The sequence below is a fragment of the Phaseolus vulgaris genome, chromosome 6 (genome assembly GCF_051622355.1).
Source record: "Phaseolus vulgaris cultivar YP4 chromosome 6, ASM5162235v1, whole genome shotgun sequence".
Classification (NCBI taxonomy): Eukaryota; Viridiplantae; Streptophyta; class Magnoliopsida; order Fabales; family Fabaceae; genus Phaseolus; species Phaseolus vulgaris.
In genome coordinates, this window is record NC_143503.1 from 18994298 (window position 1) to 19017642 (window position 23345).

General features: G+C 33.1%; 2 protein-coding genes across 2 annotated transcripts; both read right to left on the reverse strand.

Annotated features, from left to right (window-relative positions):
- Positions 1 to 1807: 1807 nt before the first annotated feature.
- LOC150027250 (uncharacterized) lies at positions 1808 to 4142 on the reverse strand. The gene is made up of 5 exons (XM_090303896.1): positions 3704 to 4142; positions 3459 to 3546; positions 2922 to 3363; positions 2547 to 2816; positions 1808 to 1870 (listed from the first exon to the last, which is right to left on the reverse strand). The coding sequence occupies exons 1-5, from the start codon at positions 4140 to 4142 to the stop codon at positions 1808 to 1810; spliced, it is 1302 nt and encodes a 433-aa protein (XP_090160022.1).
- Positions 4143 to 4491: 349 nt separating this feature from the next.
- Positions 4492 to 5972, reverse strand: LOC150027251 (uncharacterized). Its single transcript, XM_090303897.1, has 4 exons — positions 5506 to 5972; positions 5340 to 5420; positions 5017 to 5255; positions 4492 to 4934 (listed from the first exon to the last, which is right to left on the reverse strand). The coding sequence occupies exons 1-4, from the start codon at positions 5970 to 5972 to the stop codon at positions 4492 to 4494; spliced, it is 1230 nt and encodes a 409-aa protein (XP_090160023.1).
- Positions 5973 to 23345: the final 17373 nt, after the last annotated feature.

Below are 23345 nucleotides of genomic sequence, written 5' to 3' on the forward strand. Positions count from 1 at the left end.
AACCACAATTATTGGAACCCCAAACTTTCCAAACAACCCCTTATTTATTCAGTTTTAAGGAAATTAAGGGCAGGGTCCAATGTGAAGCGGTTTGCAAGGTTGTAATGGCCCTAAAGAGGCCTAAGAAAATTAAATTAAATGATTTTTTAAAATTTTATAAGATGGTCTTAGAATATTAGAAATAATATTATAATATATTTGGTTTATATTTTAGCTCCCTAAAAATTATATGACTTTTGTGGAGTCATTCTTATATTCTTTAAGTTATAAAATGTATTTTTTATTATGTATTTATCATTAATATGAAAATTTTATCTTTTTAACTTTGATAATAAATTTAAGGATATTTTCCTATAAACAGTTTTTTTGCGACCTATCATTTATAATGCACCTTTCCAACCATTTATTCATGCAAACTTTTATATTATGTTTGGATTAGTATTAATATTAGGGTTAGAGGTAAGTGTACAATTAGGATTAGGTTTAGGGTTAGAGGTAAGTGTACAAAGTAGTTTTTAAATTGATATCTAATCATTATAACTATCAAGGTTCTAGCTACTAACTACTTATATTCTAAATTAGTCCTTATTAGTTTTTTAGAAACTAATTTAGAATATACGTAGTTAGTAGGTAAAATCTTGGTAACTAATTTAGATACCAATCTAACCGTAAATCATAAATTTAGAAACTACTTTATAAATTTTTATTAATAATAACCACTTTAGATACCAATAATTTTTTAGTCTCTAAAATAGTATCTAATTTACTTAATATAGTTACTTTTTTTCTAAATTTGGTTGTTATTTAATCATTTTCTTATAGTGCAAACTACAAGTAAAAAAAATAAACATAAATAATAATAAAAAATCAAAACATTTGGATAACCAATTATGTCACTCATACAAGGGTATCCAACATATTGATTATGGCTTAAAAACATTATAATCGATTATGCTAGTAATAAAATGTTATCCAACATCGATTATCTCTTTAAAACATAGACATAATCGATTATGATTGGCTTACATTGGTCTCCATCGATCATGACAAAAAAATAGACATAATCGATTATGCTTTGCTTATCGTGGTCTCCAATATCGATTATTGTAATAAAAACACTACATTGATTATGTATTACAAAAGAATGTTTGGATAATAATTATGGTAAGAAAAATATTGCTTAATCGATTATTATCTTAGTTCAATATTTAAGGAATCAATCATACTTACCTAAAGCACACTTACACCACGCACCACGACTATGTCTCTTGCTCTTCCTCCATTTATTTTTATTTTTTTTATCAACAATAAATTAATAGAATAATTAGAGACACTTAAGGGGTATCCCAACCCTTTACCAAAATCACTCTAAAGTTAAGCGAACAACAGTATAAAATAGAGTTACAAATTAATTCACTTAACACTAGAGGGGTTACAATGGAAAGCTAGCTGCTTCTTAGAACATCCTACACGCCAACTAGCCAACCCCACCTCTACTACTAGACAGATACCATACCCTCTTACTTCTTCCTTCTTCGTATGTGACATGGTCACTACTGCAGTATTGCAAAGCTTTCACTTACTCCCTGAATTAACAGCTGCCAAGAAGGGTAACTATATAAGCAGCAACCACTAGACAAGTGGTAGCAGTAGCACTTCAATATGTATCACCCTTCATCCCTTCTATTTGCTGCCAGACATATACTTCCCACCATAAACAACCGATTCTCTGTAAAACACTGCACACCATCATGACCTTGCATCAGCCGCAATCTGCCCAACATGGCCACTCCTAATACAAGCCAAGTCACCCAACTCCATCTGCTACATCAACAAACCATTCTTTTTGACTACTTCCCGAACCAGGTTCCTAGTTGAGACAACACCATGACATTTATAACAGTACACAACACGATTCCCTTTAGGCCTCAGTGCAACGTCTAGTCTGGAGAAGTCATCTTCCGTAGGTGTTGGCAATGCAATTGATTTATTACCTGCAATCAATCAGAATTAATCCACTACATCACAGGGCCCAGAGCATCATTTGAACGACCCCATCCATCATCTATGTTTTATGTCCACCATACTCCAACAAGTCCTCACAAGATTGGTTCATCACAGACCACATAACCCAGCTAGTCCAGTATAATTACCGAAGAGGTTTTACCATACTTATAATAGCCACAGATTCTGCACCAGACCTTAGCCTTCCTACAAGGGAGGAGGTCATTTCTTCACCCTATATAGAGCGTTATAGCAGTCCACTCCCACATACAACATCTCTTACCTCCCACTCAACGCTTCCCACCCACTTACTTGAAAATTTCAATGCAACTCATCGGGTTCAGGATCCAATCCACTAGGGAGTAGTCAAATGAGGTTGATTTATACTTCAACCAAAGCTAGGATTTAATTTGGGCCTTTTGGAACATCTCTTCCGCATCTACTACACCTTGCTTAAACACCACCCCATTCCTTTGATCCCAGATACACCTTATTACTGCTGTCCAAATCCCTTTCCAGACCATATTCTGTTTGCTACTAACCTGGAACAAATGGAAGCTCTCAAAGTGGGTTCTTATGTCCTCATGTTGGACAAACAGAATGCCAACCCATTTGTAACACATTAGCCATACACTCATAGCACGATTACACTCCAGAAAGATATGTTGACAGGACTCATCCTTGGTCTGGCATAAGGCACACAGAGTAGTGTTCATAATCACCCCTCTCTTGCTCAAGCCTCCTCTAGTTGGTAGACTGTCCGTCAGTGCTCTCCATGCCGTATTCACAACACTTGGGAACGCTTTAGCCTTCTAAAGGTATTTGAATACATCAAGATGTGGTCCACTTACTTGTTTGGCCAAGCATTCATAGGCAAAGTTCACTGAAAAGCACCTATTTCCATCATTCCCTCATACTTGGACATCCTTCTCTTCTCTACACAGCCGAATTGTGGATAAGTGACTTATCATTTCTTCTTCCAGTTTGGATTCCCATTCAAATCTAGCACGCCTCCACCTTAAGCACCATCGCCAATCCACGCCATCCCACTCACCAACCTCGCTTACCTTTTGCCCTTGGTTTAAGGACATTGAATACAGTCTGGGGTACAAGTCTTTAAGACTAGAATTCCCACTCCATACATCTTCCCAGAACATCACTTTGTTCCCACATCTTGTTTTCCACCCAACTTCTTTAAGAAACCATCCGTCTCCTTCCCCCTCCCCACAAACTTTGTGCAAGTCTCTCCACCACCAGGATTGAAGTTTACCTGGGGAATGCACTACTTCTGAGCTTGAGCCATACTTTGATACCAACAAGTCCTTCCACCTCCCTTTCTCTTCCACCGTAAGGCGCCATCTCCACTTAGCCAACAAAGCAGAATTAAACATTCGAATATCTCTCAACCCTAGACCACCCCCCTCTCTCGATTTACACAGTGCTTTCTAGCTTACCCATGAGATCGACTCCTTCTCCTTCCCCCAACCCCACAGGAATCTCCTTTGAATTCTGGTAATGCTTTTATATACCACAACCGGTGCTCTGAACAGGGACAAATAGTAGAGCGTGGTAGAGGTAAGGACCGATTTTATTAGGCATATTCTTCCTGCCAAAGATAAAAACCTCCCTTTCCAGACATTGAGTCTTGCTTTTAGTTTGTTTAACACAGGGTCCCAAAACTTCTTTTTTCTTGGATTACCTCCAACTTCAAGGCCCAGATAGCTAAACGGGAGTCCCATCTGAGTACAATTCAAAGTCTTTGTGTAACAAGCAAGATTATTCCTGTGCACATTGATGCCTATTAACTTTGACTTGTGGAAGTTGATCTTCAACCCTGAAGCTATCTCAAACCCCCTAAGGATAGACTTCAAGGTCACCACATTTGAATAGGAGTCCTCACAGAAGAACACAGTATCATCTGCAAACTGGAGAATGCCCAGTTCAACTTCCTTTCTAGCAATCTTAAGCCCGGTGAACAATCTATCCTCGCAAGCTTGTCTTACTAAGCCAGCTAAACCTTCTACTACCACTACAAAGAGAAAAGGAGCTAAGGGATCACCCTGCCTTAGCCTTCTGGAAGGTTTAAATTCCTCCGTAGGGCTCCCATTAATAAGAACTGAGACTGTGGCGCTTTCCATACAACCTCTGATTCAACTAATCCACTTGTTATGGAACCCCATTCTATGAAGCATATCATAGAGGAATACAAAACTGACTGAGTCATACGCCTTTTCAAAGTCCACCTTCAAGCAAAACCCACTCCTCCCACCCCTCCTGAGATCCTCTACCACTTCATTACCATAAGCACGCTTTCAAGAATCCCTCTGTCCTTTATAAACGCCGATTGACTCTCATGAATAATAGAAGGCAAGACCTTCTTCATCCTTCCAGCTAGAACCTTTGAGATAATTTTGTACATTGCCCCAACTAAAGATATAGGACGATACTGCTCAAGCGTTACTGGATCCCTAACTTTAGGGACTAGGGCTATGAAAGAGGCATTACAACCCTTGGGTATATGACCTGTAGAGTGAAAGTTAGCCATGCTGCAACAATCTCTCCTTTTAGAACCTCCCAATTATTCTTGATGAAGTTAAAATTAAAGCCATCAGGTCCTGGACTCTTTGAGCCTTCACAATGCCACACCGCATCCCTTACCTCTTCCTCAGAGAACTCTGCTACCAAACTCAGATTGTCTTCATGGGATAGGGATTTAAGCTCTACCGCTTCAAGTCTTACGCCAAAGTCTCTAGTGGCTTTAAATCTATTTTCAAATAACTTCTTAGCTTCAGCACGGACTGTACAGGGTTCCTCACACCAGATACCCCCCACCTCTACCCCTTTTACCTCGTTCTTAAGGCGCCTCAATCTCAAAGAAGAGTGATAGTATTTAGTACAAGAATCACCATACTTAAACCAACTAGCTCTAGCTTTTTGGCATAAGAGGGATTCCAATTTTTTTATCAATTTCCTTCAGTCTTTTGACCAGGCCGAGTCTTTGCAGCCTCTCACTTTCCAACAAGGAGCCACTACAATCTTGGCAGTCCAAAGCCTCTAATTCCTGCAAAATGGACTTCTTGGCCATCTCAATATTACCAAAAACATCCCTATTCCATAGCTTCAAATCACCCTTTAACCTTTTCAGCTTCTCTTTAACCACCGTGATCGCGTTCCCCTGTGCTGCATACAAACTCCAGTTTTCCTTTACAAAACCAGCAAACCCCTTATCCAAAGACCACGCATCAATGGTTCTGAAAGGTTTTGGGCCCTATTCTTTAATCATGGACTTCACCACTAGGGCACAATGGTCTGAAACCTCCCTCCTCTGCACATACTGCTTGCTCATAGGCCAGGTTTGCATCCATTCTTCGGTGACTAGAACTCTGTCTAGCCTACTCTTGGCCTTCCCATTTGAGCTAAACCATGTAAAGTGCTTACCAACCAGCGGTAGTTCTACCAGAAGATTGGAGTCGATGAAGTTATTAAACCCTCTCATTTCACCTGATTGGTTGTGTGCTAACTCCTTTCCTTTCACAGCGCCTTCTAACAACATTGAAGTTGCCATAGAAGCACCAAACCATATCTGAAGAAGCCTTTTTCATATTTTTCAGTTTCCCCCACAAGGAAATCTTTTCGCTTAGGGAGCAAGCAGCATAAACATTTACCACCACGCACATGCAATTTGATTTTTTATATTGGCCAAAAACAGCAATGAACCCCTTCCCCATCACATGTGTATCATAACTGAATGCTTCTTTATGCCACATGGAGAGCAAACTTCCACTACCATTGTCACTTCCATAATGTACCCACCCCACATTGTTATTCCCCCACAACGAAAAACACCTTGCATCCGAAAGAACACTCAATTTTGTTTCTTGTATACATACAAAATTTGCTCCCTCACTAGAGATAATGTGACTCAAGTACCTAGCTTTAGTACTTCCCCCCAAACCTCTAATATTCATGTTTACTATCAACATAGATGACCATCCTTATTACCCTCGTCATATTTCGACTTAAACATTGTATCCCTTTCTTCAAAGCAATTATATTCTTTGATAACTTCCTCCTCATCCCCTTAACATCTTAGCCCAGCTTGCATCCCAGTCTCCCATAATTTTGATGGTTCATCCGAAAAATAAGGCTCACAGAAACGAAGATTGCAATTAATAACGTCCCCATCAGATATAGAGTCCGAACACATACTATTCCTTGCATGAGAAGAGGCCCCTGCTTTCGATAACCTTGACAAAATTCTTACTGACCGCCTTGGTTGGGCGGTGGAGTCTCCCAGTTCGAAGAGACCTTTCGACTTTCTGCTTTGTGAAGGGGTGGTTAATCTGCTTCCGCACTTGCGTCCTTCTTCCCTACCATTTGCGACATGACAACTTCGGGGGTACCTCCCTCTAGACACCCACCTGCTTCCCTATCCTCTTTGCTCGCATTCACCACCGTCAACGGCAGAAAAGCTTGCGCCGACTCTGAATTACCTACGCCACTAACCTCATCTACCTCGTTCACGCCTACCTCCTTACCTTCGCTTATGCAGCCACACAGGTCATTACCATTATGTCCCTGTCGACTAACCATTTGCGTAGACCCTGGCTCTGGAACACCCATTTCAACTTGGGCTGTGAGTGGTACCCGAGCCTCATAAAGATGGGCCTCCAGCTCCCTAACTTGGGTCGGGCTAGGGGCGGGTTCCCGCAACATACTCGAACATTCAATATCCAACACAGCTTTAGCCAACTCAGCATGTGCTACAACACTATGATGTGAAAAAGCACAACCTTGAGTAGGGTTAAGATCTAGGTCAACTCCTTGAGCCACCTTCTGACCTATACTTTCTTTATTCATGAAAGGATTAGGAGCACTCTTCTGACACGTTTTACTTTTTGAGGATGATTCCATAAGTGGCGTTTTTGTCTTGTATGAGCTCTGCACGCCATCCACCGCCGTCTCTCCTCCCTCCTCCTCCCCTGCTGGTCGGAATACCTCCCCAAACCCCAATTTCTCCCCCTCTTCACAACTTTTCGTGGATAAAGTTGTTTCTTCTACGTAAGTTTCCGAAAAGGACACGCTGTCGGAGTCGATGTCGTTGTGCTTAGCCAAGTGCAAGCCTCCGTGACTTTCAAGAGTCTCTTCCTCGATGAGTATACTGCATGTGTGGTTATTGATCCGCACGCTCTTCACTACCCTAATGTTGCACCTCAGCCTAGACCGAACTTGCAGCCTGGCATATTCCAGGTTCTCCCAAGATAATGTGGATGCATCAATCGCTACCAACTCATTCGATTCTCCTAGCACATTTACAAATCAATCCTTACTCCAGAACAATAAGGGTAACCCATAGCATCTTACCCATGCTACTTTATGGTCTGCCACACAAGAGACCGACCAAGGCTTAATGCTAGTGAAGATAATGTCAAACCAGTCTCTATTAAGCTTAATAATATCCCCTATGTTCTCTCCTTCTCTAGGGGTCATAAGCACTAGGTTATCTCCCAGAAATCTTACTATGATGTTGTGCATACCTCCTTTCACGAATTCCTCCCCCAGCTGATCAAAGTCCATACCCTCCTTAAACTACTCAATAACACTTCTTTCCATCCAAGGTAGTACATGTGACTGTGTTTTTATTACTACCCCCTTCCATTTCTCCTGTGGCTCTTCACCTTTGAGAACTTCTACAAAAGACTTTTTCCCTCTCTTCTCCACCCATATCTCCTTACTCTTCCCCTTGTCTCTCTGTCTTTCCATGTAGGGAGGTCTCGAGACCCTCCTTACCTCCTTAGGGGGTTCCATCTGATTCCTTCGGTACTTTGGGATGTTTACATGGAGTTTCATGTTTCCAGTATATAGGTTATCCAACTCATTCTCAAGGCGTCCCACGTTTCTGACTTCAAAGAACCTCACAAACCCAAATCTTCTCCCCCATCTATTGAGCCTGCGAGAAATGAAGACTTCTTTCACCCTAGCCTTTTTTTTAAAAATCTTCATCATGTCCACTTCACCTTATCCATGGGGAAAATTCGAGAAGAAAAAAGTGGTATAGTCATTTGAGTACCCATAGTCACCCTTCTGCTTGAGCGTGCTCTGCTTCCCATTCTTCTATTTTACCTCCTTCTTCCTCCATTTATTTGCTCTCCTCTCAACTAACACAATGCTTATGCTTTGCTCTTTCAACGAAAACATAATGTCCTACATGGCAGTAGGAACAATACGTAAAGGAAGGACACTTAAGTAAATTCATTCATGCCTATCAGGCTTTCGTCCCAAATCACTACATGTGAGAGGGGAAGAGAATAGAATGCTCTCACTGTTGGAGATCTTACATCTACTACAAATAAGAACAATTCATTATATATAAGTAACTATAAACCTTACCTCATGAACCGGTGATTTTATGAAATTAAGTTAGATTTAAAATCCACTTCGTAATACACTCAAATCCAAACTTTCACTCACCCGCTTTCGTCCGGAAACAAACAACTAAGTCACTCACTCTTTTGTCCTTAACCACGGTAAATCGTAGGAAACAAACACGATATTAACTTTCAATTCAACGTATTTTCGGACTATGTTTATCATTAGAAGTCTGAAAAGCATGTTTTTAACTGTAATGCAAACATGATATATATATACATATATATATATATATATATATATATATATATATATATATATATGTATATATGTATATATATATATATATATATTAACTTTCAATTCAACATGTTTTTAACTGTAATGCAAACATGATATATATATACATATGTATATATATATATATATATATATATATATATATATATATATATATGTATATATATATATATTAACTTTCAATTCAACGTATTTTCGGACTATGTTTATCATTAGAAGTCTGAAAAGCATGTTTTTAACTGTAATGCAAACATGATATATATATATATATATATATATATATATATATGTATATATATATATATATATAATATAATATAAATAATAATTTTATATTTTTAAGAGAAAAAAATATAAAAAATAAAATAAATATATCTGTTTGCTCTATTTATATTATTTAAAAGTGTGTTTATTTTTTTAGTTTTTCGAAAGGAAAGTGTATTTGAATTTTATTCTTTATTTTCACGACATTTCATGTGGACATTATATGTGTTTTTCTTTTTTTAATAAGCATAAAGAAGACAATTAAAAATATATAACATTATTTAATTTAAATAATAAACAAGAAAGAATATGTTTGAACAAAAAAAAGTGTGTTAATCAAAAGTTATGTGATAAGTTAACTTATAGTTTAATTAACTTTTAAATAATATTTTTTTAAAATTTATATGTTTTGAGTTAGTAAAAGATTTTATTAGATTAAAATTATTGGATAAAACTAGTTAATGAACTAGTTGGTAAATGTAAAATGACATAAATCTTACTATACATAAAATTTGTATTTTATAAATAAAATATATTATTGTGTATTTATAATTTAAATTTATAAAAAGATAATTAAATTTTTATTAAAACTTTTAATTTAATTTTTAAAATTGTAAATTTGTATTATTTAGAAAGTTATTTGATTTAATCTAGTTGGTCAAAGTAAATCATAATAAGTTACTAAAAACACATTCAAAATTTCATATGAAAAAAAAAATGCAACCCTACTTCAACCAACCATGTGAAAAAAGAGAGAGCTATGTGCATTAATTGGTTACCCTTTTTAATTAAAGAGACTACTCACTACCTCCGGTTCTTCTACAATGCAATAAAGTATTAACATCAATAAATATATAAACATATTTTATGCACGTTGTTACGCCACCTTTTTTTTATTGCATCTATATATATATATATATATATATATATATATATATATATATATATATGATATTTAATTTACAAAATATTTATTATGTTAATGTTTTTAAAAGTAGACAATTATTCAACTGATTAAAATATTGATTTAAGTTTAATGATTCAACTATTACTAAATTCATATTATTAACAATATATTATATATATATATATATATATATATAAAACTACATTAACTATAATAAAATTCTTATTAAATCCATCATAGTAATAATAATAAATATGTAAAAATTATTAATTAATGTGGTAGTCAAATATATAAATTTGAGATATTATTATAATTAATCTCAAATAATTTGGGATAAGAAATGATATTTAATATATAATTATCAATCATACGTGGCATCACAAATATTTGTTAGTAACGGTATAATTGCTATAAGTTGTCATGGATATACTCCTACAACTTAAAATTATAATTAAATGGATACTAAGAGACGTGGTTTGATCTATCTATAAAAGTATTTTGTAGGTAGATCTCCACTTGACATTTGGTAACAAATAAAGGTTGGATTTCATCGACAATTTGAACGAATCATCTTTGAAGGTTCTCGTTAAATCTAATAAGAACATTTAACGTTTACCGTGGATCCTAGTAAAACTTTTCCCAAACCACTATATCTTATGGTATTAACCAGAAGTCAAAAGTCAATCAGTTCATCACAACCTAAGATGGATTCCTCAATTGTGGAAGCTCTTAAGGCACATATAGATTCAGCCATGCAAAGGAATGTCAATCCAGTAAAGGATGTATTACTAGAATACGCAAGGAGATGAAAAACATGCAGACTTTACATCAAACAGAGCTTCACAACCTTTGTCAACAACAACAACACGAGGAGATGCATGCCCTTCGACATGAGATGCAAACTCGGATTGTTCAACAATATGCACACCAGCATGCTCCCAAACAAGAAGGGGAGTCACATCCAACACAACATCCAACACAATGGAATGAATAACGACAACTATCACAGACACCTTTAATTCCCATAGCTCGAACACCTTCACAAGTCACCCAGTCCGGCCAAGGGCAAGGATAGTACTTCCTCCAGCAAGCGGCCATGCAAAGATACAAGCCTTGAACACATTTCACCCTTTCACTTGGGAGATTATGCAGGTTCAATTTCGTAATTCTTTGAGGTGGCCGAGCATGGACAAATTTGAACAAATGATCCTAATGCACACGTAAAAGCATATTTCACTCAAGCTAATCTTCTCACAATCGGTCACTAAAAGGTGTGGCTTTAGAATGATACTACTCATTATCTACGAATTTCATTGACTCATTTGACACATTATGTGAAAGATTCACAACTCGCTTCGCTGATAGCAAGCATGTCCTTGCTGCTCTTCACCGTCATTACAACATATTATACAAGGGGAAGCTAAGTCCTTACAAGGTTTTTCAAAGCATCATTACATATTCCCGATCTGCATTCGACTGTTATGATCCATGCTATCAAGGTCGGACTCCGCCGAAAACTTTTTTCAGATACTATGTATGTGAAGCCACCTTATAATATGGAAGAGTTATAAGTACGAACTGCTCAGTATATGAGTATTGAGAAGAATGAGGAAGCTCGAAAAAAAAAGAAACGTGTAGGGAAATATGAAATGTATACCCCCTTAATACTTCTCAACATGTTATTCTTAAAGGAAGCATTTGTGATGGATCTCGTCTATCTCCCTCAACCTACACCTTCTCTTCTGCATGCAAACCCAACAAAAGGTGTAGCTATCACCAAAATAAGGGTCACGCTACAAAGAATGTTATAAAGTATGTGACCTTATTGAAGATCTTATTAGATCAGGAGCTTTGACTCATTTTGTTCAGAACAATCAAGCTGGTCGAAGATGAGCATGCGAAGGTGGACGAGGAAGAGGTTGTGGTTTCCAAAGGGGACATTAAGGGAGGGGCAGAGGCACTCCACAACAAGTGGCGCCTCCTAATCCCCTTCCTCAAACGGTCCTAGAAATCGAGCAATCTTAGGATCAAGAGGATTATAAAGGTTTTGTGTGTACAATCGCCGATGAATTTGTAGGCGAAGGAAGAACAAAGTCATCCCGAAAAGGACACCTAAGGAGTGTCAACACAGTTAGTTATTTAAAATCTCAGACTCTTTCTTCTATCACTTACATATGCATACTTTTTTCCTAATGACCTCGACCATGATGATCCCATGGTCCACTATTGAAAACTGGCGAGTGGCCAAAATACTTATTGATCAAGAAAGCTCGGCTGACATGTTGTACTGGTCAACATTCATAAAGATGGATCTACCACAGAGCTCGATCAAATCTTATCGCAAGCCACTTCTCGGCTTTGCGTGAGCTAACTAGAGGATACATAGATCTCCTTACCAATTTTGGGACTAGTGTGACTCACCGTACATTAACAATACAATATATCCTAGTTGAGGCAGACACCTTATACAATGTGATCATCACACACTAAACTTTTAACCATCTCGGCATTGTAGTCTCCACACCTCACGTGGTCATGAATTTTCTGGTTGCAAATAACCAGATCATAACATAAAGGCTTATTCACAGATAGCACGAAAATCTTATGTTTAAAGCCTAAAAGTTGTACCCTACTCTATCAAGGGAGTAGCATCAAACAACACTCAAACATAGCCTATAGTTTATGTTCCCGAGCAGTTAGAGACACCTAAGCAAATAAACAATGTTGAAGTTCTAGGAACGAAACAAGACTTTGTTAGAAAATGAAGAAGTTGACTTAGATCCCAAAGCCAAATTTTATAATACTCCTCCTAGTTTTGATGAGTCAATGCTCGATATTCAGATCGACTAATATTCTACTCAAGTCACCCAAGTAGGGAAGAACATTTCTAGAACCTCGAGGAAGAATATTGAAGATGTTCTTCTTCAAAATGTTGACTTATTTGCATGGAACCCTACTGATATACTAGATATCGACCCTGATTTCAATTGTCGTCAACTCTCCATTTTGCCACAGGCCAAACCAATAACCCAACTCAAGTGGAATCTCGGTGAACTATGGCGAGAAGTAGTAGACCAAGAGGTGGAAAAACTATTTCATGTCGATTTCATCAGAAAAGTCATTTACACCACATGGTTACCAATGTGGTCATGGTAAGAAAAACCAATGACAAGTGGAGAATGTGCATTGATTACACATACCTTAATAAGGTTTGCCCAAAGGACACATATCCTTTGTCGAGTATAGATTGTTTGGTAGATAATACCTCGAGATATAAACTCCTCACTTTCCTAGATGCATACTCGGGATATAACCAAATTAGGATGCATCCCCCAGATAAAGACAAAATGACGTTCATGACTAATGGTGCCAATCTTTTCTACAAGGTTATGCCATTTGGTCTTAAGAACACAGAATTATATATCAATGCTTGATGGACAAGGTCTTTGCCGATCTAATAAGCAAATTCATGGAAGTTTATGTCGATGACATGGAAGTAAATACCTCGTTGGCTGAAGATGATCTAGCTGATTTGGAGAAAGTTTTCATTCAAATTCGGGCATATGACATGCGTCTCAATCCAGATAAATGTTTTTTTGGAGTGGAAGGAGGTAAGTTTTTAGGATTCCTGATCACAAAAAGAGGAATAGAAGTGAACCCGGACAAATGTGAAGCAATCACAAGTACGGGAAGTCTGACCATCTTTAAGTATCTACAACAATTAAATGGGAAACTCACTTCACTATCTTGGTTCATTCCAAAAAAGCGGAGAAGGCAAAGGCCCTTTTTCGATCAATGAAAGGTGCAACGAAATTTGAGTGGAATCAACAGTGTGAAGATATGTTTACTAGGTTAAAAGGGGATATTGTGTCTTTACCAACACTAGTAAGTTCACCCCCACATTCCTCTTTGATTCTTTACCTTGTTTTTTCCTTCTCGATGGTATGCTCGGTCCTAGTCTATGAAAAATAAAAACGACAACAACTTTCACTAGCCAAACATTACAACCAGCTAAAGAAAGATACCAAATTATTGAAAATTTGGTATTTGCTCTAGTATTCTCGGCTCGGAGACCTAGACATTATTTCTTAAGCTTTGGCATCATAGCCCGAAATAATTATCCTATCAAGTAGGCCTTCAGAAGCCAGAGTTAGCCGGTAGAATGAAAACATGGGCGGTCGAGTTATCAGAATTTGGACTCCACTTAACACACTGAGGCGCCTTTTAAGGATAAACCATGACACCAAAGCAGGCAATACCTCATATGCGGTGATTGACCCTAGCGATGCTATCTTAACGAACTTGAAGTTGTAACATTGACGTTGTCTATGGGGACGAAACAAAGTTCCAAAGACGAACTCTCATTCCCCAAGAGAATGGAAAAGTGGTTCCAAAAAGGAACCCTCGTTCCCTTAGCCCTCGACTGGGAGACTAGTTTTGGTATGTCCAATAGTCCCACTTCACTTTGGAGTTGAGGCTAATGACACTTTATATACACCTTCCTCCCTTAAAACCTTCCAAGGTGCCTTTTAAAAACAAAACCATGATGGATCTTCAAGTTCCAAAGTGAACAATACCTCAGATGCGGTGATTGACCATAGTGATGCTATCTCAACGGACTTGAGGTCGAAAAATTAACGTCGTCTGTGGGAATTGAAAACTCGTCCCCTTAGTCCTTAACTAAGGAGCTTGTTCTGGTACGCCTAATATAGTATCACATCGCTTAAGAGTCGAGGTCACAGACAATTTATATACATCTTCCTCTCTTAACCCACCGAAGCGTTTTTTAAGGACAAAACCGTGACAAAGCTCCAAAGCAGACAATACCTCGGATGTAGTGATTTTGACTTTATCAATATTATCTCAATGAACTTGAGGTATAAACAATTAACTATAACGAAATTGTTATTAAACCAATAATAATAATAATAATAAATTATAAAATTACGTTAAATAAATAATAGCATAAAATTTTGAAAAAATTAAAGTATTTTTTATAAGTTCTAAGTATTAATTAAAAGTATATATATATATATATATATATATATATATATATATATATAAATTAAGTTTCTTACTCATTTATATTGTTTTTTTGGATAACCAATATTAGAATAGTGAATTTTGTTTCATACATATTTTAAGAGAGGTTTTGGTTTTCAAAAGCATTGAAAGACACTATTAGATAATCTTTAATTTTTTAACATTTTCTTGAAAGAAAAAAGCTATATTAACTTCGGTACTATAATCTGGTAATCAAGTGTTTCAAAATAATTTAAAGTTTTATTTATCAAATTAATATTTTTTAAAATACCAATTAACTTCCCCCTAATACTTTTATTTATTTCTATTTTTTACATGATTTTTTACTATTTAAAGCATTTTAAAATTAATCTAACATTTTCTTAACAAAACTCTTCCTAGAGTAAAGTACAAAACCAATAAATTTGATACTATAATTTGATTTGAATTAGTTGACATTTGATGGCTAACATTTATTTGATGTCTACCTAGAGTTTTTAAGTTCAATCAATATTTCAGAAAACTAATTATAACTAACAGTACACTATACATTAAATTAACGAACTCCTCTTTACGTTTTTAATATTTCACACAATGATAATAAATTTATTATCATTATCATCAATACCTTTGAAGTGCTGAGTTGTTGTTTCGTACAAATTAAGGAGAATCATTACCTAAGTTTACTGTCATTATTTTACTTTTTGATATTTTTTTTAAAAACATTGGTCAATTAAATAATATATAAAATAACACTTAAAAATATAATATCATGATTTAATAATACTTAAATTAAATAATAACACATTTCGTTAGTTTTTTACATTTAAAATATACATACAAATCATACATACCTTAATATTATAATACTTAGATTTATGGTTTAACAATACATAATTATATTTTTTTAAATGACAAGCTTTTGAAAAAAAGATCATAAAATAATTTATTTAAAATAAATAAATAAATTTTTCCAATATAATTAGAGACCAATTTCATAGTTGTAATAGATCACACACTAAACCAATTAACCAGATTTTCAGTTTAATAAGTTAGTCTTATTTAATTATGACAAAAAATATAGCTTTAGTAAATATAGTATCATGTCTTACTACCTCTTCCTTAATTTGACTTCTAGATATATATTTAGAAAGAAAAATAGTAAGAATCTTTGCTGCTTGAGAAATCATTTATACTATATTAATTAGTTATTTGTCATCTATGACTATTAAACTTTGTGAAAATTATTTTTTATTTCTTCAAAAACAACAAATGTCAAAAAAATATTTTAAAAACTAATTAAATTAAAAAAAAGAAATAGTTGAGCTAGACTTGAAGAAGTGGTTGTTGGTTAGTTGCTTGGTTTTAAATGGGTGTCTATATAATAACACTAACTATAATCATATACTTATCTAATTACTATATTTTTCATTTATTAATTTGAATGTGTGTCAATGAGGATATACACTTGTATCTCATTTAGCTTATTCTTTCTTTAAGTGCAATAGTTACAAAACGATGGAGAGATGATAAGGACTACATGACTATGATGTTTTTTCTTTGGAAACTAAATTATTATTGTTTTTTGGAAACTAAATGATTATGATTGATTTTATTTTCTAATTTAGAAAAATGTATATTATATTTTTTATCCTTTTATTTATGAAAATATATCACACTATACCCCCCTCAATAATTTTATTGGACAAAACTAATTGTAAGTAGTGATATATTGATGATGATTTATAATAAATTGTACAAATTTTTATCACCATAAGAAGGTTGTACAAATTTTTATAAATGAAAGAGATATGGTTTTCACTTGTTTGCAGTAACATGAAAGTAATATGAAAATAGAGGGTAGAAACTTGTTAATTAGTTAGATACCAATTTAAAAATTAGTTTGTAATTTTTTATTAATAATAAAATTTATTTTAGATACTACTACAAGAAAAACAAAGATTTATGTTAGTAAAAAATGGATGCAAATAAAGAAAACTGACGATTAAATGTCACGAAAAAAGCATGGAAACAACGTGATCTTGCGTCGGTTAGCGAGAGGGATGCAACTTGTGTGGGTCAGTCAAGTCAATGTATGACTAACTCAAAAATATTATATATCATCGACTTGATTGACGCTTTTGGGGATGAAATATTGTTGGCCAAATCGACACAAATGTAGTTAGAGAAAACCTTGTGTGGGTCAAGTCCACGCAAAGAAAATAACTTAATAAAATAAATATGTTGTTGCTTTGGTTAAGTCGACACTTAATTAGAAGAAAAACATTGGAAAATAAAAAACTAGTGTTGGTTGACCTACACAAAAATGGAAGCTAGAAATAAAATAAAAGATTAATAATTTTTTGTATGGGGTGAGCGATGCATAAGAGTTGGAAAAAAATGTTCCAGTTTTGTTTGATTTTTGTAGATAGTTTTAACTTGTAAATTATCTAGATAATTCTATTTCAAACTCAATATTAAAGTCATCCAAATTATTCAAATATTCAGACAATTTCAACTCAAACTAGATATTAAAAGCCACCTATTCCAATATTGAAATTTTATTCTAAAATTAATTCATTAAAAAATAAAATAGAACTTAGCAATTTAAATATATAATGTTATTATAAAATAAAACATAAAATATAATTCTAAATTAAAAATTAACCAATAGTCCTAGAATTTGAAATGTAGCATAATACAATTACATAAAAAAAAGTAATAAAAATAAAAATATGAAATGCACTAAAAGTAATTAAAAAAGTTCATAATAAAAGTCTCCCATGCAGTAGTATAAACACAGTTGTGATCCATAAAAATCTATAAAAACAATACAAACAATGTAAATAACTGAAACATGCGGTATATAATAGAAATGTTAAATAATTAAGCTTACAATCTAGGATGTACTTCAAGGAAGGGATTGGTCATCATGTTTTGGAGTATACTGGTGGTGGAATTGATTTGTATTAGTGGAAGCATCGCGACGTTGTTGCAACACTGTGACAAGTTGTTCCTTGATCTATTTCATTTTGTCCTCCAAGTATGCCTACTTTTAACTATATATATTAATTTCTGCATGAAGTTGTTGATTTTCAACCAACTAATCAAAGTGAGCGGCATTGGAAGCAAAGAAGGAGGGTTGAGTGAGGGAAAAGACTCCTTGGCGGAAGTTACCAGCCAAGTTTGTTGTACCATAAACTCAACGTCTACTCTTCCCTCCAACAGCTTCCTTCCAAGCCTGAAGCTTGGTTGCTGGATCTACTTGGTGGACGTCAGAGGTTAAGCCCTAAGAACTATTTGCTTGAAGGGTCTTCAAGCGCTTATGGTTGTTTTCCTACACACTCATTAGGAGGTCGAAATGCTAGGAAATTACAATAAAAATATTAAAAAAATTAGAAAAATAACTTACATAAGTTTTATGAGCACGAGTATCAACCCAATCACCCTTCTTGTTTGTGTGACTGACATAAAGAGTTCATCAGGTTCAAGGGAAGACCATGTTACGCTCCTAATAATATTGTACAATTAGAAGCAGTATATGTTATAGAAGTAAAATGAATTACATGTAAGAAAGTGACAAGTAGTTACTAAGATCACTACAATATCTGAATGTGGTTTTCGACCTGCTCCACCCCAAGCTAAAGCCCGATTCATTTTATTTTGAGTTGATTTTTCTTTGAACTTTTTAGTATCCCAATAGTTCAGAAGTTCAACCCATGTTTGTTCGCCTATCCAAGTAGATTAAACGGTCTTTGCCCTGTATTTGGTTAACATGTCACAAAGTCGTTTTCTGACTTTGAACTCATAGAATTTTTTAATTTGCTAGTAATCCTAAAGGGCCCAAGTGTTTATAAAAAAAATAAGAAAACATTGGAGTGGAATAATGTCTTTCCATTTTGGTTGATTTGTATAAATTGCAATTAAAAATTAAAATTACCTTAAAGTTAGTCCACCATCTCAGTTGGTCCTCCTCAGTCATGTCATCATCAATGATGATAGGGGCCTCTAAATTGAGACCGAATGCAGTGTCCAACGGCTCACTATCATAATGATTTGTTGTCCAACTACCATACAAACAAATCAAATTACAAACATTTGTAATATGAAGAAAAAAATAAATATAAATATAGGATGACTTACCCTTTATCAAGAAGTTGGATGATGACCCTACCGCTAGGGTCACGTTGGACATCCTCAGGGGGGAGGTCGTGCTCTGAAGTAGTAGCGACGCCATGGTTTGCATGGTCAAGTAGGCTCTGCACGAGGCAGCAGTGGTCGACAGAGGGAGAAAATGTGGTTTGGACTATGGGACAAAGGGTGGATTGCACAAAGCACTACAATAAAAAATGGTTTTAATGAGAGTTTACGTTTACATTATCCATGATTAAAACCTCTATTAAGTCATTTACCTAGGATTGTAGTTTCCCCCCGCTAAACCTCCGTAAAATACTATGGGTATCAAAACCTCTGTAAAATACCATGGGTTTAAAAACCTCAGTAAAATACCATGAGTTTTGAAATTTCCGTAAAATGACTTGCCGTTTGAAATAACCTTCAACCCCATTTTCCACCATCTCTAGTGGTCCTCCTGACTTCTCTCTTCCACTGTAGACACACTGCTCTCTGGCACAGGCTCAATGGTCGCCGACGACAGTCCTAACAAGGAATCACAATTCAACCACATTGATGAACAAATTAAACTAGTAACATATTTTGTTTAAAATAGTTAATTATGAATAAATAAATCTTTAGAATACACATACTTGCTAAAAGTGTGTTCAATCAAAGAGATATTTTATCCAAAAATGAAAAGATTTGAATTTGTGTAGTTTATGGAATGACCATGTTTTTGTATCTCTAAAATCTATTTATTCCTAAATAGATTAATTCAAATTAAATCTTGCAAATATCTCTTTAATATATTGTGAATATCTCTAAATCTTTTTTAACAGAAACAAATTGAATGATATGATGTGGTGAATTTAGTGCGATGTATTGTAAATATAGATATTTCCAAGAAGAGAATACTCTCTTAAGATGTTCCTATTATGTAGCTTTGCTTTGTGAGACAACTTATTGAAGGTGGTGTGACATGTGCAAATATCATAGTCTAATTCAGTAATGTGTCTTCCGAAAATAGAGTTAAGTGTTTCTAGTGTTGATGTCTTTGTATTATAACATGAGATGAAGTGAATGTGTTAAGTATCATACACTTGATTTTAATATGTACTTGATACATTAATTGAATGTGTATCTATAAGAATATATATCATATTTGAATGACTAATATAAATTATATATATAATATTTGAGATTTTTTTAAAAGAAATACTAATTTATCTTATTTTATTTCCAAATTGTGAACGTGTACACGAGAATAGATAATATTTTAGGAAGAAAATCTTTAACAGATATAGGTTGAAGAAAAGTTAAAGAAACTTATGCAACGTTGTTTTTGTTTATTTTATTTTAGAGATATTTATATATTATAATCAATTTAATTTAAAAATATTTTGAAGTGTAATGTGGATATTATATGTGTGTTTAATTATCTTGTGATGATTAATAATAATGTAACTATTCATGGGATGTTATATGGTGCGGGTATGGACACTATGTACCAAACTCATAATTATCTATTACCCATTACTAGTAATTTTTATTTTTATTTTTAAATTAAGTGAAAAAATAAAATTATTGATGAAAGATACATTAACAATTGAAGATGATTTAAAATTTAATTTTATAGATTGTGTTTCTTATTTAAACTTGTGAAATTAAAATTACTTTTTAAACTTATATTTTATAATACAACTCATTTAAATTTATTATAGAAATACTAAATTTATTTGTACTACTATTTTATAATTATTAATTATACTTTGAGATTTGAGTTTATATTTTAGAAATTATTTTGAAATGATCTTATTTAATTTTTTCGAAAATATTTGTGGTATTTATGAATACTCATCGGTATAAAATAATTGATGTGGATTTCCGACGAATAATCGGTAAATATTATTTATATCCATTGCTATCACTAGTTTTGATATATATAAATATTAATTACTTAATAAATGACAATGTTAAAAGTTAGACTAACTAATTTCATTCTATTTAATAAAATTATTTTTAAAAACAATTTTTACTTAACTAAATTTTGTTTTAAATCACCATTTTTCAATGAAAGAAAGTTTAAAAAGAAGTGGTTTGGTTATACTATTGTTCTCTTATTATATTATTATTTTTGTCACACATTTTGTTTTCTTCTAATAATGTACCGACAAAATGAATAATGTGACATTTTAATATTGACATGACAATATACGTGATATTAATATAGATGGATAAGGTGATATTGTTGTGATGCAAACGTGATGGTGTATTTTTAGATGCCAAAATTTATAATATTTTGAAAAGTTTAAATACATAAAATTGAGAAAAAATAATAATAATTTGGGAAGTCTAATTTATTATTTATTGTAAAAGAATATTTTGCTACATAAACAAAGATCACGTTATTTTTTCACTAAGAAATGCTATTGAGATATTTTACTTTTAATTCATAAGGATAAACAGTAATGACAATTAAAATAATTACAATAAAAATATATTTAAATTAAAATAATTCTGATATTCATATTATAGTTATACAAATAAAACACATATATTTCTAATTAGATGTAATTAAATATTATATATATATATATATATATTTTTTTTTATTTTTATTTTGACTTTATACCTAACTCAACTTTATAAAAATAGTTCATAAGGTGATATTTGTATCCACTTGTATATTATTAAATATTTTTCAATGTGAGATTTTTAATACACTCTCTTATGTTGAGACTATCAACTCATGCATGAAACTTTATACTTATGGATGATCCGATAGTGGATGACCTGATAAGTCCAACAAATTTTCATTATGATAGACTCTAAATATCTCTGGTACTATATTAAAGAGTTGAAAATTAAATCTAACTCAACCTTATAAAATAAACTTAAAAAGTGTGAGTTGAAATCACTTATATACTATGAAATGTCTTTATTTCTAGTCGATATAAGATTTTCATTATTATTATTATTATAATTATTTTATTAATTTCTATATCCTATTTTTTTTATTAGAGAATATAAAAAAATGATTTTATTTATTATGATTTATTTTTCTTAATATAAATAAAGTACTTATATTATCCAAAAACGGTTGGCTAACTAACTTGTGCTTAGGTCACCTCCTCCTCCATCTGACCTAACCCTTGCTTCATTGAAGTGTGTTTGGTGGTTTGATCTATTTTTCTCAAATCTCAAATTATTTTATTATTATGTTTCTAGATTTTAAGAAAAAAAAAAAAGTTCTTCCAACACTTAATTAGCATTCATTACATAATCTTTATATGAATGACCCACAATGCTTGTACGATTTGTGTGAAGATATCATGACACATCTTCCTCCACCAAAATTTTAGGATTTTATATCTACTTATGTTGGATGGTTATCGTAAAATCTTAAAATTTATAACTTAATATGTTTTTAATATAATTAATTAAAAATTACATTATTCCTAAATAATTATATTTTTATTTCTTAAATATTATACGACCTAATATTAAAATGGGTTAAAAATTTGAAAAACATTAAAAATTAAAAATAAATTAAAAAGATAGAAAAAAACATTATCTTATCTCTTCGTTCAAAAGAAATAAGTATATGGCAAAATATCTCACATCCCTAATCATATTATATATACAAGCGGGAATATAGGCACTGATGTGCCTGTATATCCGCATTTTTATTTTTTAGTATTTCTTTTTTATTTTTCAAAAACAATTTTTCTTAATAACATTAAAATGAGAAGTTAAAGAGTATACCGTTAAAGAGTAGGTTAATAAAATAGTGAAGAGCCGTAATTAAAAGTAAATGAATGAATTTTCAAAATTTAAAATTCAAAATTACTATTTGAATTCAAAACCGTCTATCAAGATAGAAAATAATTAAATAGAATTTGAGTTTCATATTTTTTTATAATTTTTAATATTTTATTAATTATGGGTAAAAATATATGTATTTGGTAATAGTTAAAATTTATTTAAAACTACAAACTCAACCGAAAAAATAATTAAATAGAATTTGAGTTTCATATTTTTTTAATAATTTTTAATATTTTATCAATTATAGGAATTAAACCAATATTTTTCATTAGGTCTATAAACAACCAATAATATATGACAATCATTACAATACATATGACACCATTAAACAATAAATAAAAAATTCATCCTCAATTGTTTGAAAATATTATATACAAAAGAAGAAAATGCAATGAAATCTGCTTATCTTTTCTTCACCTTGGACCTGTATAGAGACTCGTTTAAATTGTTTCCATCTTTTGCACCAAAATCTAATGTTCCTTCGTGTTAGAACCTTACGATTGGGGGAGTGAGCGCGACAACAAAACTTAGTTTTTCC

Excerpts from the sequence above, each read along its gene's own strand:
- LOC150027250 (XM_090303896.1), bottom strand. The coding sequence starts at position 4,142 with ATGGAAAGCGCCACAGTCTCAGTTCTTATTAATGGGAGCCCTACGGAG. Across the intron at positions 2,817-2,921 it reads GAGAAGAGAAGGATGTCCAA|AAGGCTAAAGCGTTCCCAAG; the intron begins GTATGAGGGAAT and ends AAATACCTTTAG. Across the intron at positions 1,871-2,546 it reads AGAGCTTCCATTTGTTCCAG|GAACCTGGTTCGGGAAGTAG; the intron begins GTTAGTAGCAAA and ends TGTCTCAACTAG.
- LOC150027251 (XM_090303897.1), bottom strand. The coding sequence starts at position 5,972 with ATGAATATTAGAGGTTTGGGGGGAAGTACTAAAGCTAGGTACTTGAGT. Across the intron at positions 5,256-5,339 it reads ACCTGGCCTATGAGCAAGCA|AACCATTGATGCGTGGTCTT; the intron begins GTATGTGCAGAG and ends AAAACCTTTCAG. Across the intron at positions 4,935-5,016 it reads TAGTGGCTCCTTGTTGGAAA|CTAGAGCTAGTTGGTTTAAG; the intron begins GTGAGAGGCTGC and ends TATGCCAAAAAG.